The 15,457-nt window shown below is 46.5% G+C and overlaps 1 protein-coding gene across 1 annotated transcript in view; it reads left to right on the forward strand.

Moving 5' to 3' along the window:
* SREBF2 (sterol regulatory element binding transcription factor 2) overlaps nucleotides 1-15,457 on the forward strand; it is an 82,938-nt gene that overhangs the window by 27,071 nt on the left and 40,410 nt on the right. The window contains exons 2-4 of the mRNA XM_011945102.1: nucleotides 9,590-10,021; nucleotides 11,319-11,500; nucleotides 13,679-13,825. Coding sequence (XP_011800492.1) covers nucleotides 9,592-10,021; nucleotides 11,319-11,500; nucleotides 13,679-13,825 — 759 coding nt within the window. The 5' untranslated portion in view covers nucleotides 9,590-9,591. The remainder of the gene's footprint in view (nucleotides 1-9,589; nucleotides 10,022-11,318; nucleotides 11,501-13,678; nucleotides 13,826-15,457) is intronic.

The following is a 15,457-nucleotide window of genomic DNA, read 5'->3' on the forward strand; positions in this document are numbered from 1 at the left end:
CTACAGTAGACCAGAAAAGCCTGGACTTCCACTGCTTTTTCCTGCAGAGCTGAGTCCCTCCGGGGCTGCCATGAGAGGTGGCGAGAGAGAGCACTAGACAGGGAAGACCATTTGAGAATTCCTTTGGGTTTCCTTTGTGATTCTTTTTTCTTCTTATTCTGAATTGTTTTATTTTATTATGTAATATTTGGTATATGCGAAGGAATATATGACACCTTTGTGTATGTTATGAAACACAAGCATTTGAGAATCCGCATCTCTCCACCCAATTTTTCTTTGTGGTTTCTTTGCCAGTAAAAGAGTTCACTCATCCGTTGCTTAAAATATAGGATGCTTGAGTCACCAGCTTGCCATCCTGTGTCATTCAACACCTCCTCCAGACTCTTCCCAGGAAGGTGACCCAGAACCCCCTTGAAGTACATGATACCATCTCTGTGCAAACCTGGTGTTTGAGTGGAGTGATTTTTAGACAGCAGTTTGCCTGTGAAAACCTTCCCTTTGTAGCCGGGCGTGGTGGCTCAAGCTTATAATCCCAGCACTTTGGGAGGCCAAGACAGGCGGATCATGAGGTCAGGAGATCGAGACCATCCTGGCTAACACGGTGAAACCCCGTCTCTACTAAAAATGCAAAAAAAAAAAAAAAAAATAGCTGGGTGTGGTGGTGGGCATCTGTAGTCCCAGCTACTTAGGAGTATGAGGCAGAAGAATGGCATGAACCTGGGAGGCGGAGCTTGCAGTGAGTCGAGAAGGCGCCAGTGCACTCCAGCCTGGGCGACAGACTGTCTCAACAACAACAACAAAAAAATTTCCCCTTTGTTCGCTATATTATTGCTTGCATTTTAGGGCTTCTCAATTGAAGGATATGGTTGAAAGAGCCCAGTTCCTCAGCTGCTCCTCTGGATGACTAGAGTGCGGGTAACTGATGTTTTAGGTGCTGGAGAAAGCAGTGGTGATCACAAATAGCAGAATGGTGGAGAAGTGGTTGTCTCACATTTACCTTCAGGTTTGATACTAGTCTACATTTGGTTTTTTAAATAATTATTAGAAAAAAACATTGTGGATGGGTAGATAGGATCATTATGATGGAAGAGTTATATACATTCCATCAGGATATTCTTGGGAATTAGATTTTGCATTTACCTCCCTCACTGGTGTGGTCCATGTCATTTTCAGCGGCCTACACACATCACACACCGTGATTATTTCTATGTTCTTGTGCTTGTTGGGCAGCTCTAATATGAAAGATAAAATGAACAAAAAGTACAAATGAAGAAAGTTTAGGTGAATATTCCTATAATCTTGAAGGTGAGGGTTTTTCTTAAGTGTTACACAGAAGCCATGTAATTTCACTCTACAATGTAAAATTGGTGTATAGTCAGTTCTGCTATAGTTCATCATGTGCATTTCTAAAAATCACGCTATGCGAAATCATGCAATAAAAAACACAGGGAGTGGGCATGTTGGCTCATGCTTGTAATCAGGAGGCTAAGGTTGGAGGATCTCATGAGGCAGGGAGTTCATGACGAGCCTGGGCAACAAAGCAGACCCAGTCTCTCTTACAAATAAAAAATAAAGATTATCTGGACATGGTGGTGTGTGCCTGTACTCCCAGCTACCCAAGAGGCTACATTGGAGGATACCTTAAGCCCAGGAGGTAGAGGCCACAGTGAGCTATGATCACATCACTACACTCCAGCCTGGATGACAGAGTAAGACTCTGTTTCTAAAACAAAAACCCAGAACTTACTGGGAAATGGGGGGTTACAGATCACAACAATAGAAATTCTCACAGGTGACCAAAAAAAGGAAAAGATTTATTTTTTAAAAAAGATGGGGACCTAATAAAACAGTCTAACAGTCTAATAAAACACAGTCTTAGAGACCAGAAAAACTAAGAAATATATAAATATCACAATGAAAAGGCACTTTGGCTTGAAAAACACCTGAGGTTTGCTTGAGGGAGGTAAGTGTCATTAGGTTACAGCTTGGGAGTTATCAGGAAGTGGTGGAAGGAGGGCTGTCTGAAGTCCAATGGAAAGTTCTGACATCAATGTGATGGATGTGATTCATAACACAATCAGTGACCTGATGAAGCTGGTAGATGTTTAAGGTGCCTGTGTGTGTGCACATTTTGTGCATTTCTGCATGGCTCATTTCAGCTGAATATGGTTTTCTGCATTTCCTAGTGTTTCTCTCATACATAAGCAAATGCAAAATTTATGTTATGCTCAGATTGTTGCTGGATATATCTGATGCATTTGAACAAATGCCCATTTTCAGAGTAAGAGTTAAAGCAAAAGTGTCAAAAAAAAAAAAAACCCACTATGAATAATGTGTACTAGCTAATACTAAGTGCCAGGCATGGTGCCATAGATTCCACATGAGTTATCTCGTCAATCCGTGAGTTAGCTGTAATTGTTAGCCACAATGTACAGTTGAGAAAAACTGCAACTCGAAGAGGTACAACTTGCCCCAGGTTCCAAGGCTAGGACATGGTGATTCTTTTTTTGTTTTGTTTTGTTTTGTTTTCTGAGACGGAGTCTTGCTCTGTCGCCCGGGCTGGAGTACAGTGGCCGGATCTCAGCTCACTGCAAGCTCCGCCTCCCGAATTTACGCCATTCTCCTGGCTCAGCCTCCGGAGTAGCTGGGACTACAGGTGCCCGCCACCTCGCCCAGCTAGTTTTTTGTATTTTTTTTTTTTAGTAGAGACGTGGTTTCACCGTGTTAGCCAGGATGGTCTCGATCTCCTGACCTCGTGATCCGCCCGTCTCGGCCTCCCAAAGTGCTGGGATTACAGGCTTGAGCCACCGCGCCCGGCCTGACATGGTGATTCTTAATTGCTATGTCATTCTTTCTTCCTCAACATATTAAAAGAGAAATAACAAAGTGGGGGAAATACTTGCAAACATTTAAGAAAGAACAAATATCCAAAATATCTGGAAGTTTTTAAAATCAGTAAAAAAAAAAAAAAAAAAAAATAGCCTGATGGAAAAAATGGACAAAGATGTAGAGCAGGCAGTTTACAAAGGAAGAAATACAAATGTTCAATAAAATTGGGACTTAAAAAAAAAAAAGACTTTCAGCCTCAGTTAGTACTCAGTCATGCAAGAGAAACAATTTCATGTTGGTTTTTTCCACTATGAGATTGACAGAAATGGCTGTGAGGAAACACTAGCAGGAACATAGATTTTTGAAACCTTTCCAAAGCATGTATACTGGTCCTTTGACCCAGCCATCTAACTTCTAGGAATTTATCCCAAGAAAATAGAGAACTGGGGGAAAAAACAAGTTGTTAATAATGCCGAATAACTGTGTGGGTATGGTGGCACACACCTGTAATCCCAGCACTCTGGGAGGCCAAGTCAAGAGGATCAAGAGGATCACTTGAGCCCAGGAGTTTGAGACCAGCTTAGACAACATAGGGAGACTCTGTCTCCCCCAAAAAAAGATTTATTTAAAGTTAGCCAGGTTTGGTGATGCATGCTTGTAGTCCCAGCTACTCAGGAGTCTGAGGTAGGAGGATTGCTTAAGCACAGGAGGTAGAGGCTGCAGTGAGCCACAGTCACACCTCAGCCTTCCAGCCTGGGCAAGAGAGCAAGACCCTGTCTCAAAAAAATTTAAAAAAAGATAACGCTGAAAAATTGAAAGCAATTTTTCATCATTGAGTAAGTTAAACAAATTTTCATCATTGAGTAAATTAAACAAATTGTAATACACTGGTACAGTACAATGGCACACAACACGATACTGTGGGACTCTGAAAAGGATGATGTTATGTCTGTAATGGTTGACACTGAATGTTCTTCATATTTTATTAAGAAAAGGGAACAGGGTGCAAAGTAGCGTGTTCAGTGTGATCTCTATTTTGTAAAACCATTTGCTTACATGTGCATGCTTAAGTGTGCAAGCAAGCCTTGTAGAGGAAGGAGTCTGGAAGGGCACACGTTAAAACATTGACAGCTGGGCATGGTGGCTCACGCCTGTAATCTCAGCACATTGGGAGGCTGAGGCGGGCGGATCATGAGGTCAGGAGATTGAGACCATCCTGGTTAATGCAGTGAAACCCCGTCTTTACTAAAAATACAAAAAATTAGCTGGGCATAGTGGCGGGCGCCTGTAGTCCCATCTACTCAGGAGAAAGGCGTGAACCCAGGAGGCGGAGCTTGCAGTGAGCCAAGATTGTGCCACTGCACTCCAGCCTGGGTGACAGAGTGAGCTCTGTCTCAAAAAAAAAAAACACTGACAGTGGGCCAGGTGCAGTGGCTCACGCCTGTAATCCCAGCACTTTGGGAGGCCGAAGCAGGCAGATCACAAGGTCAGGAGATCGAGACAAGCCTATCCAACGTGGTGAAACCCCCTCTCTACTAAAAATACAAAAATTAGCCGGGCATGGTGGCACGTGCCTGTAATCCCAGCTACTCGGGAGGCTGAGGCAGGAGAATTGCTTGAACCCGGTTGGTGGAGGTTATGGTGAGCCGAGATCACGCCACTGCGCTCCAGCCTGGGCGACTGAGCAAGACTCCATTTAAAAAAATATATATATTGACAATGGATGACTCAAGAGTAGTGGAACTGCTGGGTGATTTTTATTTTTGTTCTTTTCATTTATATGCTTTCTAAATTTTTCTTTAGTGAATATATTACTTCTGTGATTTTAACAAATTATTAAAAACAGGGCCAGGTGCTGTGGCGTATGCCTGTAATCCTAGCACTTTGAGAGGTCGAGGTGGGCAGCTCACCTGAAGTCAGGAGTTCGAGACCAGCCTCGCCAACATGGTGAAACCCTGTCTCTACTAAAAATACAAAAATTAGCAGGGTGTGGTGACGTGTGCCTATAATCCCAGCTGCTTGGGAGGCTGAGGCATGAGAATCACTGGAACCCAGGAGGCGGAGGTTGCGGTGAGCCGAGATCGCACCACTGCACGCCTGGGTGACAGAGTGAGACTTTGTCTCAAAAATATATATATATATATATAAATTGTCTAACACAAGGTGCATAGTAAATATAAAATATAAGAATAAATGACCTTTGTGAACTAGGTTTCCCAGCCCCTCAAGCCACAAGCTCCATAAAGTACATGTGAACTCAGGGTCTCTTTGTGAGTCATGGGACTGCTTGCAATGCACAAATGATAACAGGAACCTCTAATTTTGGTTACTTGCTTTTAGAGACCAGAACCCAGATACAGTTTCCTGGGGCCTCACCTACTTTGTTAAGCAACTTAGCTGTAAGTTTACCAAGCAGCTGAAAACGGGAGCAGGGGAGTGAGATGAGCTTGAGCATGCCAGCCTAGCTCCTGGGAGGCCTGTCTCTGGCCCTGGGCTCTGTGGGCTGCTGCAGGAACTGGAGCTTCATTTTCAAAGCTCCATAAAGCTTGTGCCTTCCTTTTCTGAGTTTCATGGCTCTCTGTGGAAAGGAGAGCCTGTGTAATCGAAGAATGTGAATGATCAGAGCAGGGAACAGTGAGGAGCCATTAGGATGTTCCCATGGGGTGTAGCTCAGAGTTACAAAGCGCAACTGCACCCTGGTTCTCCAGGCCTCCTCTTTTCTGGCACTGCAGACTAGATAGGGTCCTGGAGAGGCTCTGCGTGCCCTGCTGGAGCTTCTCATCACTCCTCTCTGCAGATGCTCATATTAACAGCCCCTCTGTGCCGCTCAGCCCTGTACCCAGCTGCCTGGCTGACTGGAGATGGCTCCATTGGAGCTTTTTGTGTGTGGGTTGAAAGGGATTTTTTTTTTGTTTTTTTAATTTAAGCAGTCTCATTCCATCTGCCTACACACTCTCACGCTTCGTGAACTAAGCTTTGTGACCTTTGTAGGTTACTTCACCACAGCAGCCCATATCTTCCCCACAAAAGGGTTTCAAGAGTACTTGACAAAATGAGATCAGTGTGCCCACGTGCCTGTGTAGTGGGTGCTCTGGAAGTACCACTAATAGGGACCTGCATAAGGGTCTGCCCTTCACCAAGCACTTTGGATAAATTATCTTATTAATCCTCAGAGCAAAGAGGCCAAGTGTGCATTTTTAAAGCAGCCTTTTGTAGTGAGGAAACCAAGGCATAGAGACAAGTAACTTGCCCACACTCACACCACTGATTAGGTGGGCCTCCAGAGACTCACACCTAGGCCTGACTACCACCAAAGCCTGTGTGCATCTATGAGACCACCCTGGCCTTCTGCCCTCCTTAGCTTTCCATAGATGGAAACTGTTGGCCAGTGAGTGATGTTTTTCTGGCTCTTTGTTGCAGCCCTCTGTGTTGATTTCTTAGACAGTTGGAATTTTGGGGGAATTCTAAAAGGTTCAACAAATTCTTAGATTTCTCTCGATCATTTTCTTAAAGTATTTTATAATCTTGTACTTGGAGTGTGTCAGCACTAAATTATGTTTTGTTTAAATGTACTGAATTTGAGGACATTTCTTAGTTTAATCATGTCAAGGAATTGGAATTGGTTAGTACAAGTTGCAATGTCTGTAGCAATCTGCCCATTTCTCCCTCACACGAGGCTGAGTGAGGACAGAGCTTTGTGTCATGGTGTTGGTGAATAATACCACTATGGAGGAATGGAGTCTGGTGAGATGCTGTTTTGCCCACAGCAGGCTTAGCTGACTGGATACTTAAGGTGCCCAGATTGAAATGCTGAGCTCCAGTGATCCCATATGGAGGCCACACTGGAAAGCCCCAGCAGCTTTATTTATTTATTTACATTTATTTATTTATTTATTTATTTTTTGAGACAGAGTCTCACCGTTTCACCCAGGCTGGAGTGCAGTAGCTCGATCTTGGCTCACTGCAACCTCCGCCTCCCAGGTTTAAGCAATTCTTCTGTCTCAACCTCCCAAGTAGCTGGGATTACAGGTACCCAGCACCATGCCTGGCTAAGTTTTGTAGTAGGGACGGGGTTTCACCATCTTTGTCAGGCTGATCTCGCACACCTGACCTCAGGTGATCCATCCACCTCAGCCTCCCAAAGTGCTGGGATTACAAGCATAAGCCACCCCCCCCCCCGCCTATTTACATTTATTTATGATTTATTTTTCCTATCCTTTTGTAAGCTTCAAAAATTTTTTTTTTTTTTTGAGACAGAGTCTCACTCTGTAGCCCAGGCTGGAGTGCAGTGGCGCGATCTCTGCTCACTGCAAGCTCCACCTCCCAGGTTCACGCCATTCTCCTGCCTCAACCTCCCGAGTAGCTGGGGCTACAGGTTTCCGCCACCACGCCTGGCTAATTTCTTGTATTTTTAGTAGAGATGGGGTTTCACTGTGTTAGCCAGGATGGTCTCGATCTTCTGACCTCGTGATCCGCCCACCTTGGCCTCCCAAAGTGCTGGGATAATAGGTGTGAGCCACTGCACCCGGCCCAAAAAATCTTTGTGTTTTTTTGTTTGTTTGTTCTGTGTTCAGGGAAGGGATCTGGCTAGGTGCCCTGGCTCACACCTGTAGTCCCAGCACTTTGAGAAGCCAAAACGGGCAGGTTGCTTTTCAGGAGTTTGAGACCAGCCTGGGCAACATGGTGAAACCCTGTCTCTACAGAAAATACAAAAATTAGCTGGGCATGGTGGTGCACGCCTGTGGTCCCAGCTCCTTAAGAGGCTGAGGTGGGAGGATCGCTTGAGCCTGGGAGGCGGAGACTGCAGTGAGCTGAAATTGTGACACTGCACTCCAACTTGGGTGACAGAGCAAGACCCTGTCTCAAAAAAAAGAGAGAAAGAGACAGACAGACAGAGTCTCACTGTGTTGCCCAGGCTGGTCTCAAACTCCTAACCTCGAGTGACCCTCCCACCTTGGCTTCACAGTGCACTGAGATTACAGGCATGAGCCACCACACCCGGCCTCAGCAGCTTTCTGTTTGTCAGATATACAAACATACCCCAGGCTCCAGCGCCTCCCCCCACCCCCCCAACACCAAAAAAAAACCACACTCACACACACGGCATTGGAGACCTGAGAAGAACATCCTGGTGGTGGTTTGGGGGAATGGAGATGGTGCCTTTTTTTTTTTTTTTTTTTTTTTTTTTATAGTGGTGGTGTGGTGGTTTTTGTTGTTTTGGTGTCTAAATCAGAGCATCATATGGCCTTGAGGGTTTGGAAAGGGGGGCCATAGTTCAAGAACAAGCAGTAGCTTCTTGGGAGTGTATTAGAAAGAGAAAAGAATGTGGACGATGTAGAAAATTATAGATCTGAAACTATCTGGGACAAAGCTGAGGCCCCTGACTCCTATAGGGAGCAGTCATATGAAAAGAAGGGAATCATGAGAGATGAGGGGGTAGTTGTGAGTTAAGTTAGGTTTTGGAAAGCCTGTGGGAAGACTGACCAGAGAAGAGGCCCTGGAAGCAGGCTTGAGACCCTTTGGGCTGGGAATTTAAGGGTCCCAGCTACTCGGAACATGATCTAGAAAGGGGAGTGTGGTCTCCAGGTGGACACATCCCTTTGGACCCAAGACCCCTTGCCCAGAGAAAAGGGGCACAACCAGACAAGGGCCAGCGTGGGCCCTGGGAAGCACAGAGTCCAGGGCGGGGCCGGCTTGCTGTGTCCTGACCTGTCAACACACCTGCACTGCGTTGTGGTAGAAGAACACAAAGCTGGGAGACAGAGAACTGGTTCTAATCCTGGCTGTACCCTAACAAGCTGTGGGACCTTGGCCAAGTTACTTTCCTCTCCTGGATTTCATATATGGTCTTTCCATTCTTTGCATCCCTGAAGTTCCATGACTTAGGGGCCATCAACTTGGTTGTCCCTGAGTGTTTCCAAGAATACCAACAGTGCCCATGGCTTTACTCAGTTTGGAGAGGAGGCCCAGAGCCTCCCTGTGGTGAGGAGGAAAGGGGTTAGAGCAAGTTAGAGTCTGCAGTGCTAGGACTGGAGGTGGCCTCACAAGCCAAGGCCGCTATACTCACAGCCTTAGGACGGTGACTCCCTACTCGCTGCCTCAGCGTCTCCAGCTGTAAAAAAGGACCCTTGGTACTTCAACAAAACAGCACCCACCTAGTACAAAGGTAGTTCTTTTTATGATTGATCAAAACAATCAGGAAAATGAGAGAGGCTGGATGTGGTGGCTCACACCTGTAATCCCAGCACTTTGGGAGGCTGAGGTGGGTGGATCACCTAAGGTCAGGAGTTTGAGATCTGCCTGATCAATATGGTGAAACCCTGTCTCTACTAAAAATACAAAAAGTAGCCAGGCATGGTAGCGTGCGCCTGTAGTCCCAGCTACTTTGGAGGCTGAGGCAGGAGAATCACTTGAACCCGGGAGGCAGAGGTTGCAGTGAGCCGAGATCGCACCATTGCACTCCAGCCTGGACAACACAGAAAGATTCCATCTCAAAAAAAAAGAAAAAAGAAAGGGCCTGGAGATGAGAGTGAGGAGGGAAAAGAACATCAAACAGATAAAGTCCTGTCCTGTTGTCCTGGGACCTTGGTCAGCCATCTTGTCCCAGATGATCCCCACAAGAAAGAGGCAAGGGTTTCCTGACCCATTTCTGCCACGGTCTTAGGAAGGCCATTGGGTTTTCATGCGTTAGTTTCTTAAGCAAGTTTGAAAGATAACTTTTTGGATAGCAATAAAATTACTCCTTTTCTTTTGTTCACAGAGATGCTGCAATTTGTCAGTAATCAAGTGGGAGAGTTCCCTGACTTGTTTTCAGAGCAGCTGTGTAGCTCCTTTTCTGGCAGTGGTGGTGGCAGCAGCGGCAGCAGCAGTAGCAGCAATGGCAGGGGCAGCAGCAGCGGAGCTATGGACCCTTCAATGCAGCGGTCATTCACCCAGGTCCCATTACCTTCCTTCTCTCCCTCGACGGCCTCCCCACAGGCTCCAACCCTGCAGGTCAAGGTTTCTCCCACCTCAGTTCCCACCACACCCAGGGCAACTCCTATTCTTCAGCCCCGCCCCCAGCCCCAGCCTCAACCTCAAGCTCAGCTGCAACAACAGACGGTAATGATCACCCCAACATTCAGCACCGCTCCGCAGACAAGGATCATCCAGCAGCCTTTGATATACCAGAATGCAGCTACTAGCTTTCAAGGTGATTCAGAAGTCAGAATGGTAGTGGTTGGTTGGCCCCAAAGTTTATATGCCAGTTTGCAGACACCGTAAATATTTCTGTCCTCTTCAGGAATGGCAGGTATATCAATATGGTCCTGTCTGAATGAGTTTCTGGTAACTGTCAATAGGAACTGGTACAGGAGCATGTCACATTCTGCAGCTTCAAATACCTTAATATCTATTGTGCCTATATCAAAAATACTTGGTTAAAAAATCCAGCAAGTGGCCGGGCGCGGTGGCTCACACCTGTAATCCCAGCACTTTGGGAGGCCAAGGCAGGCGGATCACGAGGTCAGGAGATCAAGACCATCCTGGATAACTTGGTGAAACCCCTTCTTTACTAAAAAATAGAAAAAATGAGCCGGGCGTGGTGGCGGGCACCTGTAGTCCCAGCTACTTGGGAGGCTCAGGCAGAAGAATGGCGTGAACCCAGGAGGCGGAGCTTGCAGTGAGCCAAGATTGTGCCACTGCACTCCAGCCTGGGTGACAGAACGAAACTCAGTCTCAAAGAAAAAAAAAAAAAAAAAACCCAGCAAGCATAGTAGGCACAGGGCTTTCCTGATAACTAGTGGTGGAGACTTGAATAAGGCTTGAAATTGGCTAGGTGGCAGCCAGATCTCAGCCGCCACAGTTGAGAACTATTCATTCAGCAAACATCTGAGCATCCACTATGGCGATGAATATGACTTTTAATGTAGGTGCAGCAGCTTCAAGTAGCAAGCCTCATGCTGGGCCCTCAATATGTGTTGAGGGAATGGATGACTGAAAGGGGCTTGTTCTTTCTGTGATGTGCTGCATCCCAGTGCCTTTTCATCATATTTCCCTCTGGCTCGCCTTGGGTGAGATTAGTATTGCTGTGAATGTCAAAGAATCTTACAGTTCTTCAGTGGAGTTCAAGAATTGGGACGGGTAGAGGAATGTAAAGGCAAAAAGCTGAGACAGCCCTCCCAAAGTACACTTACCGTCCAGAAAGGATGGAAGGAAATGAAGCCCCAGGGAGTTGCTGATTCTCAACATCTGTTAACTCCCTTGCTGGGTGCAGTCATTTGCTGACTAGCTTCCCTTTCCTCCACCCTGGCACCCAGAGTAATAAAACAATTTGTACTCGTTCCCTCAGAAATTGATGCAGCCCTTATGGGATGTTCTGGTTGTCTAAACCAGCTTGTAAATGGCTGCGCACATCATCTTCAGCAGCAGGTGGGGAGTTGGAATCATTATGAGATACTTGACAGAATGCATTCCTCATCTCTGTGCCTTTTTTCTCCTCTTCTCCCAAGTCCTTCAGCCTCAAGTCCAAAGCCTGGTGACATCCTCCCAGGTACAGCCGGTCACCATTCAGCAGCAGGTGCAGACAGTACAGGCCCAGCGGGTGCTGACACAAACAGCCAATGGCACGCTGCAGACCCTTGCCCCGGCCACGGTGCAGACAGTTGCCGCGCCACAGGTGCAGCAGGTCCCGGTAAGTGGCTGGAAAGGATTCAAGGAGGCACTGGATGGGGCTGTTAACTGGTCCTTGGTTGAAGATGTGGTCTACATACTAAGAAGGACCAACCAGAGTGTACACAAAGCAGCTTGTAGGGCACCAGGATGCACCTGTGAGCAGTGTATAGAGACCTGGCTGAGCCCATATCTGTAGATAGTCACTGGCACTCAGGAAAGGCTGGTGCAGTCACTTTATGTACACATGTAATGGGCGTAAAACTGGAAAGAAATGTGCCAAATTGATATCTGCCAGATAATTTTCTTTTTCATAGTTTTCTGTTTTTATTGTTTGTTTTGTTTTTGTTTTTGTTGTTTTTTTTTTTTTTTTTTTGAGACAGAGTCTCATTCTGTTGCCCAAGCTGGAATGGAGTGGCATGGTCTCAGCTTGCTGCAACCTCCACCTTCCAGGTTCAGGCAGTTCTCCTGCCTCAGCTTCCCGAGTAGCTGGGACTACAGGCATATGCCACCACACCCGGCTACTTTTTATATTTTTAGTAGAGACGGGGTTTCACTATGTTGGCCAGGCTGGTCTTGAACTCCTGACATCGTGATCCACCCGCCTCGGCCTCCCAAAGTGCTGGGATTACAGACGTGAGCCGCCACGCCTGGCTTTCATAGTTTTCTGTTTTCCATATTTTCTGCTGTGGGTGCTGAACATATATTACTTTTGGGTTGGGGGGCATGTTTTATTTTTTATGTATTTTTTTTTTTAGTTATTTTTTTTTTTTTTGAGACAGAGTTTTGCTCTTGTTGCCCAGGTTGGAGTGCAGTGGCGCGATGTTGGCTCCCTGCAACCCCCGCCTACCAGGTTCAAGCGATTCTCCTGCCTCAGCCCTCCTGCCTCAGCCTCCCAAGTAGCTAGGATTACAAGCGCCTGCCACCACGCCTGGCTAATTTTTTGCGTTTTTAGTAGAGATGGGGTTTCTCCAGGTTGGCCAGGCTGGTTTTCAACTCCTGGCCTCAAGCAGTGCACCCATCTCGGCCTCCCAAAGTGCTAGGACTACAGGCGTGAGCCACTGCGCCCAGCCGGGGGACATGTATTATTTGTATAATCACAAAAAAATGTCTTTATGTCATACATCATCGTGGACTATATTTTCTTTTTTTCTTTTTTCCTTTCAGACAGAGTCTTGCTCTGTCACCCAGGCTGGAGTGCAGTGGCATGATCTCAGCTCACTGTGCAACGTCTGCCTCCTGGGTTCAAGTGATTCTCCTGCCTCAGCCTCCTGACTAGCTGGGATTACAGGCGTGCACCACCACACCCAGCTAATTTTTGTATTTTTAGTAGAGACAGGGTTTCACCGTGTTGGTCAGGCTGGTCTCGAACTCCTGACCTTGTGATCCACCTGCCTCAGTCTCCCAAAGTGCTGGGATTACAGGCATGAGCCACCGCACTTGGCCTATATTTTCTTACTAACACAGTAATTTATCTTTAAAAAAAAATCAGGTTTATTAATTTTGCTTCTCAGCCATGTGTCTGGCTTTCCTGAGTCTTTCCTCTCCTCTCTGCCGTCCACTCTACGCATCTCTGCTCTGCTCCTGCTTTCTGCTCCTGCTGGGCCACTGGCACCCCCCTCCTGAAAGTCTTTCAGCCTTAAAACCCATGACCTGGCTGGGCACCGTGGCTTATGCCTGTCATCTCAACTCTTTGGGAGGCCGAGACAGGTGGATTTCTTGAGCCCAGGAGTTCAGGACCAGCCTGGGCAACATGGTGAAACCCTGTCTCCTCAAAAAATACAAAAAATTAGCCAGGCATGGTGGCACACACCTGTAGTCCCAGCTACTCAGGAGGCTGAGGCAGCAGGATCGCTTGAGCCCGGGAGGTCGAGGCTACGGTGAGCTGAGATTGTGCCGTTGCACTCCAGCCTGGGCAACAGAGAGCAACCCTGTCTCAGCAAAAAAGAAAAAAAAAAAAGAAGCCAGGACCCTCTTTAGCTAGCCCCTCTTTCTCCACCTGAACCCAGTATTCAGGCTGTACAAAATAGCCGGCTTTCGAAATGGCCTCTATGAGATTTCCTGTTTGTTTTTTTATTCTCAATTTCAAAAAAATTATATCATTTCTCATTCTCTCTTGGAAGGTCTATGCAGTAAGAAAGGAATTCATAACAGAAGGATAATGCTATCACCCTTTTCCTTTTCTTCCTTCTTCATCCAGGTCCTGGTCCAGCCTCAGATCATCAAGACAGATTCCCTTGTTTTGACCACGCTGAAGACAGATGGCAGCCCTGTTATGGCTGCGGTCCAGAACCCAGCCCTCACCGCCCTCACCACCCCTATCCAGACGGCTGCCCTTCAAGTACCAGTAAGAGCTGCCTTCTTCCCCACCTTCCCCCTTTATTCCTGGAGGTGTTAGTCTTCAGAGATGTTAAATCTATATGCTGAGTAGGTATGGGAGGGTCTATAGCACGAATCAGTCAAATTGTAAATGTCACTCCTCTTAGTCGTTTTTTTTGCTCGAGAAAGTATTACCAAGGTGTGTTAGATGTGGGAGACTGGGGTCTACAAGGAAGAAGAAAAGAATAGCAGAAGGACCCTCTATTCTTGGCTAATAGCTCCACACAGGACCATTTACCTCTTAGGTCCTGCTAAGGACCCTAGGGCCACCAGGCAGGGAAGGGCTCCAAGGTGAGGGACATGGAAGGTACCCCATCCTTCAGTTGTAGGTTCTTAGCCACTTTCAGCATCCTATAGCATGAGAATCTGATAAAGTAAATGGTGATTAAAATTTGGAAGCACTAGCTTTATTCATAAAAGCCAAGAACTGGAAGCAACTCAAATGTCCATCCACAGGAGAATAAGCACATTGTGATATATTCATACAATGAAATTGTGCCTAGCAGTTAAAAAAAAAGAACGGCTGACAGGCACGGTGGCTCACGCCTGTAATCTCAGCACTTTGGGAGGCCAAAGGGGGTGGATCACCTGAGGTCAGGAGTTTGAGACCAGCCTGGCCAACATGGTGAAACCCCATCTCTACTAAAAATATAAAAATTAGCCGGGTATGGTGGCACGTGCCTGTAATCCCAGCTACTCAGGAGGCTGAGGCAGGAGAATTGCTTGAACCTGAGAGGTAGAGGTTGCAGAGAACCGAGATCGCACTACTGCACTCCAGCCTGGATGACAGAACGAGACTGACTTCTCAAAAAAAAAAAGCTACTGATGCATGAAACAACATGGGGCTGTCCCTCAGAAATAGTGTGTCAAGCCAAAGGAGCCCATCACAAAAGAGTTCATGCTAATGATTCCATTTATATAAACTTCAAAAAGAGACAAAATGAAGCTATGGTGCTAGAAGTCAGAGCAGTGGTGCCAAGGAGGGGAGGGGCATGCAGGAACCTTCTGAGCTGAGCTGGTAGAAATAGGCTATATCTTGGTCTGGGTGGTTATATACATTGTGTACATATGTAAAATTCATCAAGCTATAAACTTAAGATGTGTGGTATTTATTGTGCATGACGTACTTATTGGCAACTAATGAAATTGGGCACCTTTTAATTTATTTATTGGCTGATTAGATATTGAGGCCATCATTCAAGAAAATAAACTAAAATTGGTCCGGACTCAGTGGCTCATGCCTGTAATGCCAGCACTTTGGGAGGCTGAGGCAGGCAGATCACCTGAGGTCAGTGGTTCGAGACCAGCCTGGTCAACATGATGAAACTCCATCTCTAATGAAAATGCGAAAATGAGCCAGGCATGGTAGCGGATGCCTGTAATTTTAGCTACTCAGGAGGCTGAGGCAGGAGAATCACTTGAACCCGGAGGGTGGAGGTTGTAGTGAGCTGCGATCATGTCACTGCACTCCAGCTTGGGTAACAGAGTGAGACTCTGTCTCAAAAAAAAAAAAAAGAGCTGGGCGTGGTATCTCATGCTTGTAATCCCAGCACTTTGGGAGACTGAGGCAGGCGGATCACCTGAGGTCAGGAGTTCTAGA

This window comes from Colobus angolensis, unplaced genomic scaffold, assembly GCF_000951035.1.
Source record: "Colobus angolensis palliatus isolate OR3802 unplaced genomic scaffold, Cang.pa_1.0 Scaffold239, whole genome shotgun sequence".
Lineage (NCBI taxonomy): Eukaryota > Metazoa > Chordata > Mammalia > Primates > Cercopithecidae > Colobus > Colobus angolensis.